At 47.5% G+C, this 15307-nt stretch overlaps 1 protein-coding gene across 7 annotated transcripts in view; it reads left to right on the top strand.

The window, feature by feature from the left end:
• Positions 1-367: 367 nt before the first annotated feature.
• The window catches only part of RASGRP1 (RAS guanyl releasing protein 1), a 137905-nt gene continuing 122965 nt past the window's right edge, over positions 368-15307 (top strand). For all 7 annotated transcript variants that reach the window (XR_008556144.1, XR_008556145.1, XM_054716368.1 and 4 more), the window contains exons 1-2: positions 368-597; positions 5034-5218. Coding sequence is in view for 5 of the 7 variants with exons in the window: in XM_054716368.1 (XP_054572343.1) it covers positions 563-597; positions 5034-5218 (220 nt within the window). In the remaining 2 variants the exon portion in view is untranslated. The remainder of the gene's footprint in view (positions 598-5033; positions 5219-15307) is intronic.

The raw sequence follows: 15307 nt of genomic DNA on the forward strand, positions 1-15307 counted from the left end.
AGGGATGGGGTGGGGGCAGGCGGGGGTGGGAGGGTGTTCCCCCCGAGAGCCGCTGAGTGAAGCTGGTGCCCTTGGGAGCACACCTGCTGTCCAGCCGCGGGTTTGGTGGGATCCAAGGCACCCGGAGCCTCCCCAGCCCTCCTGCTCCCCTGGACCGCGCCGTCGGGCTGGGAGAGGTAGAGGGCTGGGGCCAAAGGCGCGGACTGGGAGAGGTGCTGGCCTCCGGGCACTACCCAGTCCTGGGGGCTGGATTCGGAAAAGAGCCGCAGCCGCCGCGCATTGCCTACAGCTGATAACATCAGTGGGCGTGTCAGGTGGCGCCGGGGAGTGTGAGTGCGCGCGCCGGTGAAGGCAGGAGGGCGCGCGCACAAAGTTTGTGCCGGCGGGTGCGCGTCGGGCGGGCTCGCCCGGCTCCCTGAGCGGCGGGTGGGCGGCCCGAGGGCGGAGAGGCCCGGGGCGAAGGGCCGCGCTGGCAGCGGCAGCGGCCGTGGCGAGGCGATGCGCCCCGCCGAGCCCGTCCCGCCGCGCTAGGTGAAACGTCTGCACGAGTGCGGCCGCGGCCATGGGCACCCTGGGCAAGGCGAGAGAGGCTCCGCGGTGAGTAGGGGCCCAGGCCCTCGGGAGCGCCGATGACCTTCATCGGGGCGGGGGCCGGGGTGCGGGCAGCCTCCCGAGGCCTCTCGGGGGTAGAATGTGGGGCGGACGACACGGGAGTCTTCTCTAGGGGAAGTTGCCGGCGACTAATGGGGACGGCAGGCTGAGGTCTCGGCTGATGTCAGGGGAGATGCGCGCAGCGGAGACCAGCGCGAGGGACGGTCGCGCCTGGAGTGCCCAGCTCTTCGCACGGGGAAATGGGGAAGGGAGCTGAGTTGTGCGGCCAGAGTTCGCCCGGCAAGCTCCGGGATTGCAATGACCGGCCTCCTCCCCCAGCTCCTCGCTGCCACGCACCTGGGACTCCCACTCGCGGACTTTCCCGGACGCCCGCACCTGCTGGGGCTCAGGGCTCCTGGAGCGCCACCTGGCGGTCTCTGCCGGCCCTGCGGGACTCGGGCGGGCCCAGACAGGCCGGCAGGGCTTGCAGCGAACAAGCAGAGGTCAGGGAACCACAGAACCTGGGGGAAACCTGTATTCCCCTCCACCCCACTGTGACTGTAGAGAGATGTTTCAGGAGGGTCTTGGGGTGCAGAATATGAAGAGTGACCGTGAGTGAAAAAGCTCTTGTGAGGAGAAAGAGGCCTGGAAGTGCCAAGCACCTTTGAGTTTGTCCCCCCAAAACGCTGGAATGGGACAATTGCCTAGACAGGGGCCTGCGCTCAGCATAGGGCTGGGCACTTCCCACCTCCATCCGCATGGACTCTGTGTGGTGGCCATGCCCAGCTGCACAAGCATGCCCAGAAGATGCGGGAAGCTTTGCCCTGCTGGACTTTCTAGAGCTAAAGGTCCTTGGTCCTTTATGCACCCCGCCCTGTGTCCCCGAGGGTCCAACACTGTACCTTGCACTAGATCGAGGCGAAGGGCCTCAGTACTTTAAATTGAGCCGTTTTGGGGGAGGGAATGGACAGGACTGGGAGGAATCCTCACTAGAAGCCAATAAAAGCACCTTGCACTGCAAAGAAAGCCGTGGAAGTTTCCATAAAAAGTTGAACCTTAAATTGTGACCTCCACTGAGGCAACCTATGCCTGGAGAGGATTTCATTTGAACCAGTTCTGAGTTTTGACAGTGTCCTTCAGCAAGCTTAACAGGGCCTTAGCCAATTTTGGCCTCAGAAACCACCTTAGTTAATTTGTCTCTCTCGGGAACTTTTTGTTTGTTTTGTTTTTGTGTTCTTTTTAATTCACAAGGGAATGGCTACTATCCTTGAAAGATATGCCTTTGAAGATTAGGCTCTATTTGTTCTGTGGATTACAACACCTTCAAGACCTGACTACAGAGAAGTCTTTTATTAATCCTATGTACAGCCATTTCACTGAAAGAGACAGTTTTGAAGGTTTGTCACAAAGTAGCCAGTCAAGAGGCTGCACAGAAGAGCTGAGTTCCCCAGGTCAGGTTCAGATAACCCCCTCTTCCTAGACCTCTCAGGTCACAATTTGGTTTCTAGTAGTTTCTCTCCTCCCTGGTTTCTCATGCCCCTGGGCCCTCAAATCTCTCTGGGCTCCATAGTTCCCAGGTTGCATTTTTCACACACACACACACACACACACACACCAATACTCCCTTCAAGCTTTTTCTTTCTACTTGAATCTACCCCAGTCCTTTTTAGTTCCGGTAAAAGCATCTCACCTTGTGAACCAAAGTAGTTTCTGTTACTGCTGACATGAGGAACCATCACTAGAGTTAGAACCAGGGCAGTTTTCAGGGTCCTCAATGATCATTGCTACCAACTGAGAGGGAAAGTGGCATTTTCCTCGTATCCTCCAGCTGAGAGACTGAGGGAGACACCTCCAGGCCCCCGAGGGGAGAGCTGTGTGTGAGGCCCACCCTCTGCTTGCAGGTGCCTCTTCTCCAGGGGTCAGGGGGAGGTACTGGAAGGCCTAAGAGAAAAAGAGGCTGTACTGAGAAGGACTTTATTGTTCTCTTTCCCAACTCTGCCTTGGGTGGAGATCTTAATGGTAAAAAGGCAGCCGCTAAGGCAGAAAGCTGACTAATCCCAACAGCTGACAACCAGCCCCAGGTTTGGAGGCTGTCAGTGCCTCCTGGAAGGGCAAGGCGCCCAGGTGGGGAGCAAGGCATGGGCACAGGAGGCCTGCCTTCTGCCTGTCTCTGCACTGGTGGCCGGTCCCATTGCCCTTCTGATCCTGGACCCCACACATCTAGTGAAGGGCTTGGAGATGACCATGGAGAGCCCACGCAGCCTCTGCTCTGAGGACTGTCCCGGGGACGGGCAGGAGGAGGGCCTCAGATTCAGCCTTTATATTACCAGCTATGACATCAGAGGATGTCACTTTTGTCTTAGGTTGAATTGACCTTTCAGCCTCTCTTGCTCATTCTGATGGAGTGAAAAGTGCATAGTTCCAGGCACAGTAAATCTCGATTAAGCAAATAGGGCCAGAGAGGCGCCCAGTCAAACCCCAGATCTAGCACATAGGAGTTGTACTTGAGCAAGTCATTTAGCCTCTTTTAGACGCAGTTTCAACATCACGAAATGCCTGCCATGTCGTAGGTTCTCAATTCATGGTGGCCATTATTATTTCCTCTCATTTTCAGGTACTGATCTGCTCCTGGGGCTATCTTAGGCCCTGGGTAAAGTTCAGTAATGACCAGAAGTCCTGTAACACCATCTTTCAGAAATCCCTGCCTAGGTTAGTAGATTCCTAATAGCCAATTACTGGTTCAGTTTCACAGTTTCACTGGGACCACCCTCGGTCAGAACAGAGCTCAGCAGCCGCTGCCCGCCCAGCACCCTGCAGTGATTGTGGAAAGCAGGGTGTTCCCTCCACAGGTCTGGCTGTGTCCTGAGTGGCCCCATCGTTCAGTAGTCTTCCTTCACAGGCTGTGTATGCGCCAGTGTTTTATTTTGATTTCAGCACTTTTTTAGCCCCTTCTGGGTGAGATTTCTTGTCAGAGAAACTTTCCCCAACACTCCAGCTGCAACTGGCTCTCCCTTCTCTGAGAACATCACAACCCTTCCCCTTGCCACTCACAGGACACTTAGGATTGATAGAGCTCTCTTTCTTTGGTCTGGATCTGATTCTCCAACTAGAGTTTTGTATTGAAGAACTTAGAGATAGATGACCTTTATACAACATCAGCTAACATGTAGTTAGTATGATTCCCAGTTTACAGAGAGCCCTCACATACGTAGACTGTCCTACTGGCCTTCTCTGACCCATCACCATGTCTTACCCATGGAATAAGCACTTACTGATTAGTGGGTGCCCTCATGTGTTCAGCAAAACACATAGGGAGTAGCTAAAGTTATGGATCTGAGGCATGTTTCTTTTTCCTTTTTTTCTTGCCTCCTCTTTGTAAACTGTGAAATAAGCAGGCACAGTGGGGAGAGAAGAGTTAACGGTATGCTCAAAGAAGTTACAAGTAACAACACCCATCACTAGTGAACCTTCAGAGATGATGGAAATGTGCCTGTGTGTGTGTTTATGTTCTTTAATGGAAGGGAAAACAAAATGCTCAATTAACCTTCATTATCATTTTGCAAACAATGTGACTTATACTGAGAGGTCATGATCAAAGGTAAAGCTAGCTGAGAGTGGGCAGAGGCGACCTATAGGCACTCCTAAGCCTTTCCATATCCAGGCGTGTTCTTTTGGACTCAGTTCTGGAATGAAGCTCTCATGAGCTCTGCTCCTCCACACCCCCTCCTCCCCCAATAGGTAAGGACCCAAGTACAGACTTAATGGAATGGTGTTTAATGACAAAAATGACTCATGATGATTACCTGTATTATCAGTCACGAAAGACAGAATCTTAAAACCCACCAACATTTGTGAGAAAGGCAGGACTAGCTTAAAATCTAAATACCACCACCCTCCCTCCTCCCCCCTCCTCACCCCCTGCACACGGTCCTCAGTCTTTTGACTTTTCCCCCCCGAAGTCCTTAAAGATGTTTCCGAGGCCATCTGGGTTTCTACCAGGTGTTGCTCAAGATGAATGAATTTAGCCAAAGATGAGGCCACCTGGAACTCAATTCTGAAGACCCAAGTCAGTGGCCTCGAGGCTGAAATGGAAAAGTATTGCTAGGACCGGAGGACTGCCGAGGTAGCCCTGCCTCTGCCTCTCCCCTCAGGCAAAGGAGACGGCAGGCCGAAGCAATCCTAACCCCCAGAGGACAAGCCCTACTTGCAGCCCTGAAATCTCACCTTGTTGTTTGCTTGGGAGATGTCTCTTTAACAGCCAACCAGTCCGTTTGGTGCATTTGCCAAGTGGGAGGGGTGTATCTTCTATCAGCCCAACTCCCAGGATTAATTGTCTTATCTCTAGTCCTTCCTTCTCTAATCTGCCTTCAGAGCGTGGAGCTGCCCGCGTGTCTGTCCCCTGGCCGCTCCGCTTGCACTCACTGCCTCCTCTCTTTCCCCAGGAAACCTTCTCATGGCTGCAGAGCTGCCCCGAAAGCAAAACTAGAGGCGAAGCCAGCCAGCAGCCCCTTCCCCTCCCATCCCAGCCTGGCCCAGATCACCCAGTTCCGAATGATGGTGTCTCTGGGACATTTGGCCAAAGGAGCCAGCCTGGACGATCTCATCGATAGCTGCATTCAGTCGTTTGGTGAGTGGCCCACATGCAAAAAAATCACTATCCTACTTTGTTCTTCCTTAACAAGGGCTTCATAGAATAGCAACCTAGATTGCATTTTGGCTTTAAAAATAGCTTTTGAGCCTTTGAAATGCTGGAGAGGGTGCGCAGTGCCTGCGGCACATGACTGTGTGGGTGTAACAGGTCGTGATGAGAGGTGTGATTTAAAGTGAGAAAAGTTACCGAGGAGAGTTTGCGTTTTTCTTCGGACGGAGGTTTTTCTCGTGACAAAATATATATATATATCTCATACGATGCTGCTGTGTGTCTGTGCTTTGACTTCTTGTCCTTGTGTTCTTGGGGCACACAAAAACTAGGTTCCGTGAGCAGACTCTGTTATCAAACAGAAATGTGAAAGTCTGAACCATTTGGACAAAAAGTCTTAATAATTCCCTTTACAATCTGAATGGTACTCACAGAGGACTAGGAAGGGATGGGGTAAAGCTGGAATTTCTGTGACTGGAAGATACTGATTAATAAGTGTTGCAATTGGGGGTCAAAGATCTGAGAAGCATGCAGACTCACGTCGGCAGTGAATTACCTAAACGCTGTCCTCCGTCATTATCCGGAATCACTGCGAAGGATGCACCCCCTAGTGCAGCTGACAAGCAGTTATCTGCAAAGATGCCCTGTTTTTTAAAAAAATTTTATAAGCACTGTCTTTCCCTTGGTTGTTATTTGTGAAATAGTGATGGAAAAGTACTAAATATTTTCTCCCTTCAAAAAAAGGAATGATTAAAATGGATGGAAAAGTCATAGATTTCCCCTCTGCTCCTCCCCTCCCCACCCCCCACCCCCGCCTCCCTTTTGAGCCCCTCATCTCCCACCAGGAAGCAGAGGAGCCCTAGTGGCTCAGCTCAGAAGCGCCTGCCCAGCCGGCTCCAGGAGCCGAGCTGCCCCTGGAGGTAATCACGTCCCAGGTAGCACGGCATGCAGATGTGCTGGAACTCAGAGCTGGGATTCCTGGCTGGACTTGTTCAGTGCTTGGCCAGACCTTATTTCTAGAATTGGGAAAGGCTTGACACCTCAGGAATACTAATTTCGTGCGCTTTATTACAACACCGAGAAGAATAGTTTTGATGATTTCAACACTGTTTAAAGCAGTTGTTCTCAAATGTTAGTGCAGAATCACATGGAGGATTTTTTTTATAATACATTTGCTCCACCCCCAAAGTTTCTGCTCCAATGGGCCTGGGGTGCGGCCCCAAAATTTACATTTCTAACAAGTTCCCAGGCGGCGATGCTGATGCAGCTGATCCAAACAGCCCGCTTTGCTTTTTAACCAGGAAAAGAGGGAGCATTTTTATTGTTTGTTGGGCCTTAATTTTAATTAAATTTCTATTTATTTACACGTTAATTTTTCAGTCAGGGATGAAGTCGGGAGCAGAATGAATGGTTTTCTATTTCAAATTAACCTCCTTGGGAAATATGCGTGCAAGGAGAAGCGCTGGGACACAGTGGAGCCTGGAGGAAGCGAGGCTGTGATAAGCTGTTCTGTCACCTCGTTTCCAACCTAACACGCCGCAGAGTTCCTCACACGGGCTTGGTAGTCAGTTACTGGTCTTTAGCAGGGCACTATGACTATTTCCCGCACAAAGATTTTTATGCTCTTTCCATTTCACTGTTGAGAAAACGGCGACCAGCAATGTATTTATTTATCATGCTTTCTTCCTCCCATGTCAATCATGCCCCTGCTGGCTGATTATTAACCTTCAAATAATCATGACATCAACCTGAAAAATACATGACTGATTCTGCAGTCCTTCCCTGAAAGAACCAAGCCCAGCCCACGCCCCTCAACAAATAGTACATTGTTTCCTAGAATATGTTGAATTGAAGGATGTACCTTAAATTCCCAAAGCTGTAACAATCCCATGGAGTCTGAGAGTCTTTGAAGCTTGATCAAGAAGCATTGAAGTCCGATTGCCTGTGACGCTGTGCTGGGCAGTGCACACGGAGAATGGCAGGGACTGGACCCCTGTCCCATTACTGGAGCTTAGAACACCTGAGATATGCCCTGTTCAGAAAAAAAGAAAAAGATACAAAACACGGGGCAATCATAAGCGAAGTGCAGGGAGAATAAACCCTTTATGCCATGTAGAGTTTGAGTCAGTTCACCTCCAGGGTGAGGGCATAGATTCGGGAGAACAGCCAGTGTTTGTTCAAACCCCTCTTGGGGCCGTGGGAATGTTTCCGGAAGGCAGGAAGGTTAAGATCTCAGGGCTTCTCGTATTATATTCTGCGGAGTTTCCTGCCACAGAATTTACATAAAAGGGGAAAAGAAGAAAAGACACCGTATGTCTGGAGAGAACGGGAGACAGCACTTAGCCTGTGATTTTTGAGTGGTTGGTAGTCAGTTGACGTGTCTAGTGGGGGGAGGGGAGTGAGATTGAGCCGCAGAGGTAAGAGAGGTAGGGATGGGCAGCAGCAGCAGAACTATGACCTGTTGGCCTCCTCAGAGGCGATGGGAGAAGGGTGCAGAGTGAGGCTAATGTTTCTCCGAACCTGATCTCACTGGCTATTTCTCAGCCTTGGGTAGAGAAGTGGTCCTATAGAATAAAGTCATCTAGTTTAGCTTTGTGTTAATGAGTTTAGATGCCATCGCAGTTTAATATTCATAAAAAATGGAGGGAAATAGTACTGGAGGATTAGGGAAAACTGTTCTTATTTTATGGTAATCTCTCACTTCAGACCTTGATATTGGCCACTTCTTCCAACGTGAAAAAAAAAATTGTTTTGAACATAAAGACTGTAATTAGTTCATGTATGTTCTCCTGCTTTCCCAGCCTCACTTGCATGCAGTTGCTTTGAGGGGGGTTGAATTGGCTAGAGCTGTGCTGTCCAATATGGTGGCCACTAGCCGCACATGGCTGTTTACATAGACATTTCAATTAATTAAAATTATATCAGGTGTGAAATTTAGTTCCTATTTCAAGTGCTCAACAGCCACAAGTGGTAGCTGCCTCTGGACAGAGTAATAGAAAGATTCCCATCATCGCAGGAAGTCTGTGGGGACGTGCTGGACAGGGTAGCCGGCCGACTTGGAAGGGAAAAGCAACAAATTTTCAGGAAACTGAGGGATTTGCATTTTTCTAGCATCTCTAGGTAATAGTCTGAGTACTCCCTGAGGCCTCGTGTGCACTTGGCAGTCTTTACTGATGGCTCTCTCTTGAGTAATATTGGCCACTAGTTACCACCCACAGTGTTCTCAGAGGAAGGACTTACTACAGTACTTTCAAGAATGGGTGATCAGCCCTGGCCTGTTTGGCTCAGTGGGTAGAGGATCGGCCTGTGGACTGATGGGTCCTGGGTTTGATTCCGGTCAAGGGCACGTACCTCGGTTGCAGGCTCCATCTGTGTGTGCGGGAGACAACCAATCAATGTGTCTTTCTCACATAGATGTTTCTTTCTGTCTATCTCTCCCCCACCCTCCCAGTCTCCCTAAAAATCAATGGAAAAAATATCCTCTGGGTGAGGATTAAATAAATAAATAGTTAAAAACAAAAAAGGAATGGGTGATCAGCACCCACAAAGTAAGTGTCCTCTTGCAGGCCTCGGGCAAGCCTCCCAGTGTCACGTACAAGGTTACAGATTTGGGATTAGAAACTCAGAACCTTGAGTCAGTTCATTGCTTTACCATGAAGCAACCACCCCCACCTTCTGTTTCAATCAGAGATCATGCTTTACATTCTCAGCCTGTTATGGGGAGTTAATCCACTCTTCAGCAGAGCACAATGAGGCAAATCATCACAACCTGGTACATTGATGTCAGATGCATGTGAGTCACACCCTCTGTTTCAGAGGTAGAAAAGACTGACAAAATCATCTGGGCTTTTTAAAACGTTTTTCACTTCGTAGGAGGGCTGCCAGCATTGGGGACCGAGTGGAAGGATTCAGACATCCAAATTCCCAAAGCTCTTCTCTTGTCCTTTTCTGAATACAAGACAACTTCTGACAGCATCAGAAAGAAGGCTGCAAACACATCCCAGAAAGGGACCATCCGGAGGCAGCTCTGCTGCTCTCCGCTGGGGTGTGGGAGGAAGCTGCAGGTCTTTGTCTTACCTGTCAGTGTGAGGGGAAACGCAGCTTAGCCTAGTATCTTGTATTTAGACCTAGAGGCGCGATGCACGAATTTTGTGCAAGGGTAGGCCTTCACAGCCCCGGCCACCTCCTTTGCAGCCCCGGCCGCCTCGGCCAGCCCCCCAGCCCCAGCTTTGTCCAGAAGGTCATCTGGACGATTATTCCGCCGTTAAGCCATTCAGTCGATTTGCATATTATGCTTTTATTATTATAGATGTTGATTTTTTTTTTCTTGGAGTCCCATATGTATTGATTTCTTTTAAACTCAAAACAACTCTGAAATAGGCAGGTCAGCTATTATTGTCTCCATTGGACAAATGAGAAAATGAATGGAGCCTCATGCCCCCAATCTAAGGAGAAAACATGCTACTCACGTGCTCCTTCCTCTGCCCCCAGCAGCCCCTTGGCCCCTGAGCTGAGGCAGGCTCAGGTCCCTCTCCTAGAACAGGCTCCCTTCGCTCAGGGGAACCCACAGGGGTGGCCTGTACCTGGTCCCACATCCTCCCCCAGGTTGGAAATTAAACTCCATGAAATATAAGAACTTTATATTGGACCCCATCTTCATAACAGGTGTCTGCCTGAAATTTTCTCTTGAACAAAGTGTTAATTGATTGAAATTACCATGTGCCTTATATTAATGCTATCCAAAGACCTCCCAAACTAGAAATACCCCAAAACTTCAGGTATATATCCCACACCATGGAGCAACGGGTTGTTAAGGGTAAAACACTACACCTATTTTTAAAATTAGAGGCAAACACTCACTTGGGACCACACACAGTTCCCTCCACGGCAAAGGGAGGGGTGGGAATCCCTCACCACTCTGCCACTTAGAATCTGCGCCAAAGCGGGGTGCCCCTGGCAGCAGGAGCACGAGACCAGAAGCCCGGGACTGTGATAGCCAAGGGCACCCGGACCCAAGAATGGGCAACTCCAGGCTACAAAGCCACGTGTAGGAGCAGCAAGGGGCTCACGCCTGGGCCACGGTTGATGACAGGCCGTCCACAGAGAAGACCACAGCTGACCAGTAGGGTCCTCAGTGGGACCCCCAGTGGCTGGAAGTCCTGGCCACAGGTTTCACATGTAAAGGATGGTCCTCCGGGCACTCACTTCCTAAGACTTCCAGGCGGCAGAGCAGCTCGCAGGCATGACTGTCCTTTTTTAAATTCATGGACTGAATTAATTAGCATTCTGTGATCAAGATGCTGTTTATTCCAAGGAGCCTCTTTGCTGCATGTTTAACAGGCTGGCAACACCCCGTGCCCCGGGCTGGCATGGCTGCCTCTCAGGGGTGTGAGATGAGGAAATGGGAAACCCTCTTTACTCTCTCATCTGTGCTCTCGTGTGGGGAGGGGGTGGTATTTATTGCCGACCTCCCACAGTAGTAGAGGACTGCGGCAGTCATAAAAATGCTTGTGCATGAGGTTGAAAATGTCTCGGGAATTCTGAGCACTGTAGTTCAGTAAGTCCATCCAGAGAGATGAGATTAACTGCTGAGAGAAAGAGACAGGCCGGCAGACAGATAGGTCTAGACCATTGGCAAACTGCGGCTCGCGAGCCACATGCGGCTCTTTGGCCCCTTGAGTGTGGCTCTTCCACAAAATGCCACGTGCGGGCGCGCACGTACAGTGCGATTGAAACTTCGTGGCCCATGCGCAGAAGCCGGTTTTCGGCTCTCAAAAGAAATTTCAATCGTTGTACTGTTGATATTTGGCTCTGTTGACTAATGAGTTTGCCAACCACCGCTCTAGACTGATGGTGGGTGGTTGGCTCTGTAGGCTGCTGAGCCTTTACCTGAGTTGGTGCCATGAATATTTTTTTTTTTTTTTTTTTGCTCTTTCAATTGATAAAAAAATGGAAGCTCATGGACATTAGGGAACCTATGGATTGTGGCCCAGCTCATTAGTGAGCGGGCCGCTGAGATCTGACTGGGTTTGATTCCGGTCAAGGGCATGAACATGGGCCCATGTTCTTCCCATTCTACCAGAGGTTCTCCGCCCTTCACATGAGCAGGCATCGGGGAGGGGGGTTCATCTTTCAGGTTCCTGAGGGCCCACTCCAGAGATTCCCACTCAGCCGGCAGTCACTGTGATTCTGACGAAGGTGACATGTGAACTGATGGCACGCTTGCTTCTTGGACACCCCAGAGCATTTTCTTGGGCTTTTAGGAAAACACGGAAAGCTGAAGGGTACAAATCCTCTGAGAAGCGATAGAGCCAAGTAGGTTTTTCAACTATATGACCTAGAAAAGCACCTGGGGAGGCCAGCCACCCAGGTGACTCTAATGCAAAGCCCTCCCCCCAGATCTAAGTAGAGACAGCCCTGCCACGAAGCAGGTTTGTAACATTTGAAACTTCTTTCAGAGTTTCCTGCATTTCTATTCCTTCTCTACGACAGAAACTCCCTTCAAAACTTCCAGCCTCTTCCTCTTTGGCCATGGAAATAAGGAGAATGCAGGTGTCTGTTATCACTGTGGTTTGGTCCTTTGCATTCAAAGGCAGCATTCCTATTCTGCATTTCCACCTTTGTTTAATGTGGTTCTATAGAGCCTTGCTCCCTAATGTATGCCTGTCCCCCGTGGGTCAGAGGCCAAAAGTAGTAGCTTAGCTGGTTGGGGGAGAGGGCGGGGACGGGAGAGGCGCTTTCTATGAGAACTCCAAAAGTACCACTTTTCCAGCAAATTTTTTAAGGCCATAGGTTGATGTGAAAGTTATTAAAGTTCATGATGGAAACACATTAGGAAATAGTGTGAAAGCAAAAGCTGTGTGCTCAGTGATTGACGGAAGCAGCAGTGGTTGGGCAGTGAGGCCACTGGAAAAGTCCCTCCGAAGTGGAAGCCACCCCCAGATCCACCTCCTCATGGTAGGACCTGCCCACCTGTGGCTGGAGCAGTTACACCTGCTGGACTTGGTGACTTGTTCTGCAAAAGGTTGGGGTCATCCTAGAGTGGTTGGGAAGGAAACATCAGGGAAAGAGCAAGAATGTAAGCAGGGCGAGCTTCAGGGGCACACCCCGTGCAGGCATGCAGGCTCCCACACTTCGTTAAATACTGTCACCGTCTTGAAAGTCTTAACCTGCAAGAGCAGACTGTTAAATTTTCAGAAATGTTGCAAGCCCGTTGTTAAACACAGCCATCATTAAAAATTAAATTGTAGCCCCGGCCAGTATGGTTCAGCAGTTGAGCGTCAGCCCATGCACCAGGAGGTCATGGTTCGATTCCCAATCTGAGCGCATGCCTGGGTTGTGGGCTCGATCCCCTGTAGGGGGTGTGCAGGGCAACCAATAGATAATTCTTTTTCATTGATGTTCCTATCTCTCTCCCTCACTCTTCCTCTCTCTAAAATCAAATTTAAAACATTTAATTGTATAAACTTACAACATAAATTCTCAAAACTCATCCTTGCCTAATATATTGCCACATTTTACTGTCATCTATGCTCTTGAGGTTGTCTATTGTTTCCATATGGTAGGAATGCTATATAGTGGTGAGCAATTGTATGCACATCTCTTCCCAGCTCCATGTTCAGTGAAGTCGTGCTAGCAGCTTGACATTGTCTGTGTTGGGAGTAGTTACACGTGGAAATGGACAAGCACTGCTAACCAGGGCTGCTTCTTATACCCCGCCCCTGGGGAGGCCACTGCTGAAAACCACTTTGCCCAGCTACAAGGGTGCTTACATAGCAAAGTGTTGAGGTGAGAAGGCAAGCTAAAACTGGAAGTTTAATTTTGTATAACCTAATTCAGTGGTCGGCAAACTTCGGCTCTGTTGACTAATGAGTTTGCCGACCACTGGGATAGGGGCTTAATCACAAGGAACAACAACAGCCTGTAATTATTGGAATCAAGAGTCTAGGTCAGTGGTCGGCAAACTCATTAGTCAACAGAGCGGCAAACCTCGGCTCGCGAGCCGCATGTGGCCCGCGAGCCGCAGTTTGCCAACCACTGACCTAATTAGGAGAAGGTAATATTTGCCATTGTTTTGCTCCTTTCATCTAGTATCTTATAAAACAAAGGAACATTATACCTTAAAGAAAAGGAAATCAAATATCAGTGAAATTGCAAATTTTTCTTAAAGAAGTGACAGTGGAACTTAAAAACTAAAGCTGAGATTCTCATTCTGGAGTCAAAGTTATCACTCTGTAGGGTTTTCTTGTTTTGTTTTGTTTTTGTTTTACATTTACCTCCTCTAAAAATTCCCCATGGTTTAACTATCCCTTATTTTTGACCAACCAACCCTCAATTTTGTGAACTTCTATTCTTCATGTCTTACACGCTGTCTCTATTTGTTTCTGATTCCATCTGTTTAATCATTTGCCTTCATTTCATGCTACATGGTAACAGGGTCCATTGATTTGTATATATAACCAAGCTTTTGTTGAGTGTGTTTTCATAAGTTTGTTTGCTAACTATATCTCCAATTTTGTAAACTATCTGTTCGTATCCTTTGCCTATTTATCACATTATTATTAGATGGTTGCAAAAGCTTTTTACAGAAAAAAAAAAAAAGCTTTTAACTCTTTAAATACCACATGCTTCAGGAATTTTTTCCCCTCATTCTCATTTCCATTTTTACATTGGTTTATATTGGGGATTTTAATGTACAGAAATTTTACATTTTTATGTAAATTTTCCATGTTTTCTGTTTTCTTTTATTAACTTGAAGAAATATCCCTATTCCAAAGATTTGGTGAATATTCCATTATTGTTTTCATCAAGGTTTTATTAAATCCATTCTGTGATATACAGTAATTCTATAATCCACTGTGTGGCTGGTCAATAAAAGTTTGTCAATAAGTTTTGCTGGAGAAAAAGAAGCCTTCAGATTTGTTTCTGAGATTGTCACTGGCTTAAAACCAGTGTTTAGACAGTCACTTTGCAACACAGAGCCTCAGTTTCCTCTCCCTGTGGCACTGCTGAAATGATTTCTGAGAGTGAAAATATCTGGGAGAAGTTGTAATGAGGTCTTAATCGTGAATTTGAAGAAAGTCCTATAGGAATTTTTATATTTAAAGGAAGTACTTTTTATCTATTTGCAGAGCCAATATCCTTAGGGCGGAGACTTAGAAAACCGACCAAATTTAAATCCATTATTTCTAAATTATTAATATACACTGAGTCTATATTGTTATTACATAAAATTTTTATTATGGTAAAATGTACATAACATGAAATTGACCACTTAAATACATTTCTAAAATATTATTTTAGTAATAGTTAACTCTTGAGTATTTACTATGGACAACACACTTTTCATATTAGTATATTTTATATGCATAATCTTATTTAATTCCCACTCTTTTATAAGTTTATGTATTTACAAAAGTCTAATTGCAACTCTGCTCTTATATTTACTTTTTATTTTACTTTTTAAGTTTTTTATTTATTAACTAGAGGCCCAGTGCACAAAATTTGTGCAAGAATAGGCCTTCCTTTCCCCGGCTGCCAGCACCGGCTTCCCTCTGGCACCCGGGACCCGGCCTTCCAGAAGGTCGTCTAGTCTAATTGGCATATTAGACTTTTATTATTATAGATTGGTTTGAGAGAGACACACACACATTTATTTTTTCCACTTATCTATGCATTAACTTTAAAAATTATTCCTGCTCACTTTAGAAAACTTAGAAAATACAGACTAGCAAAAAAAGGAAATTGCAGTCATCTATTCTGCCACCAAGAGCAAGATAAGCAGTGTCAACATTGTTGGGAATACCTTCCTAGATTCCCTTCTGTGCATGTTGATATGTACTGTAATCACGTGAGCTTTTTTATGGTAAACTCACTGCAATTAACACCACTTTTCATAATTCACATTTTAAACAATTACACTCTTAAAGTCAACATCAGTTTTTATAAATAGGTGTGCTAGCACAGAAAGTTGCTTATTCTATCCTAAAATTGATTTTAAAAAATAATTCTACCTTAATCCTTTCAAATATGGGACATAAAAGTGACAGTTGCTTGGCAACTAAAATGATTCTAATG

This window comes from Eptesicus fuscus, chromosome 5 (genome assembly GCF_027574615.1).
Source record: "Eptesicus fuscus isolate TK198812 chromosome 5, DD_ASM_mEF_20220401, whole genome shotgun sequence".
In the NCBI taxonomy this organism is placed as follows: domain Eukaryota; kingdom Metazoa; phylum Chordata; class Mammalia; order Chiroptera; family Vespertilionidae; genus Eptesicus; species Eptesicus fuscus.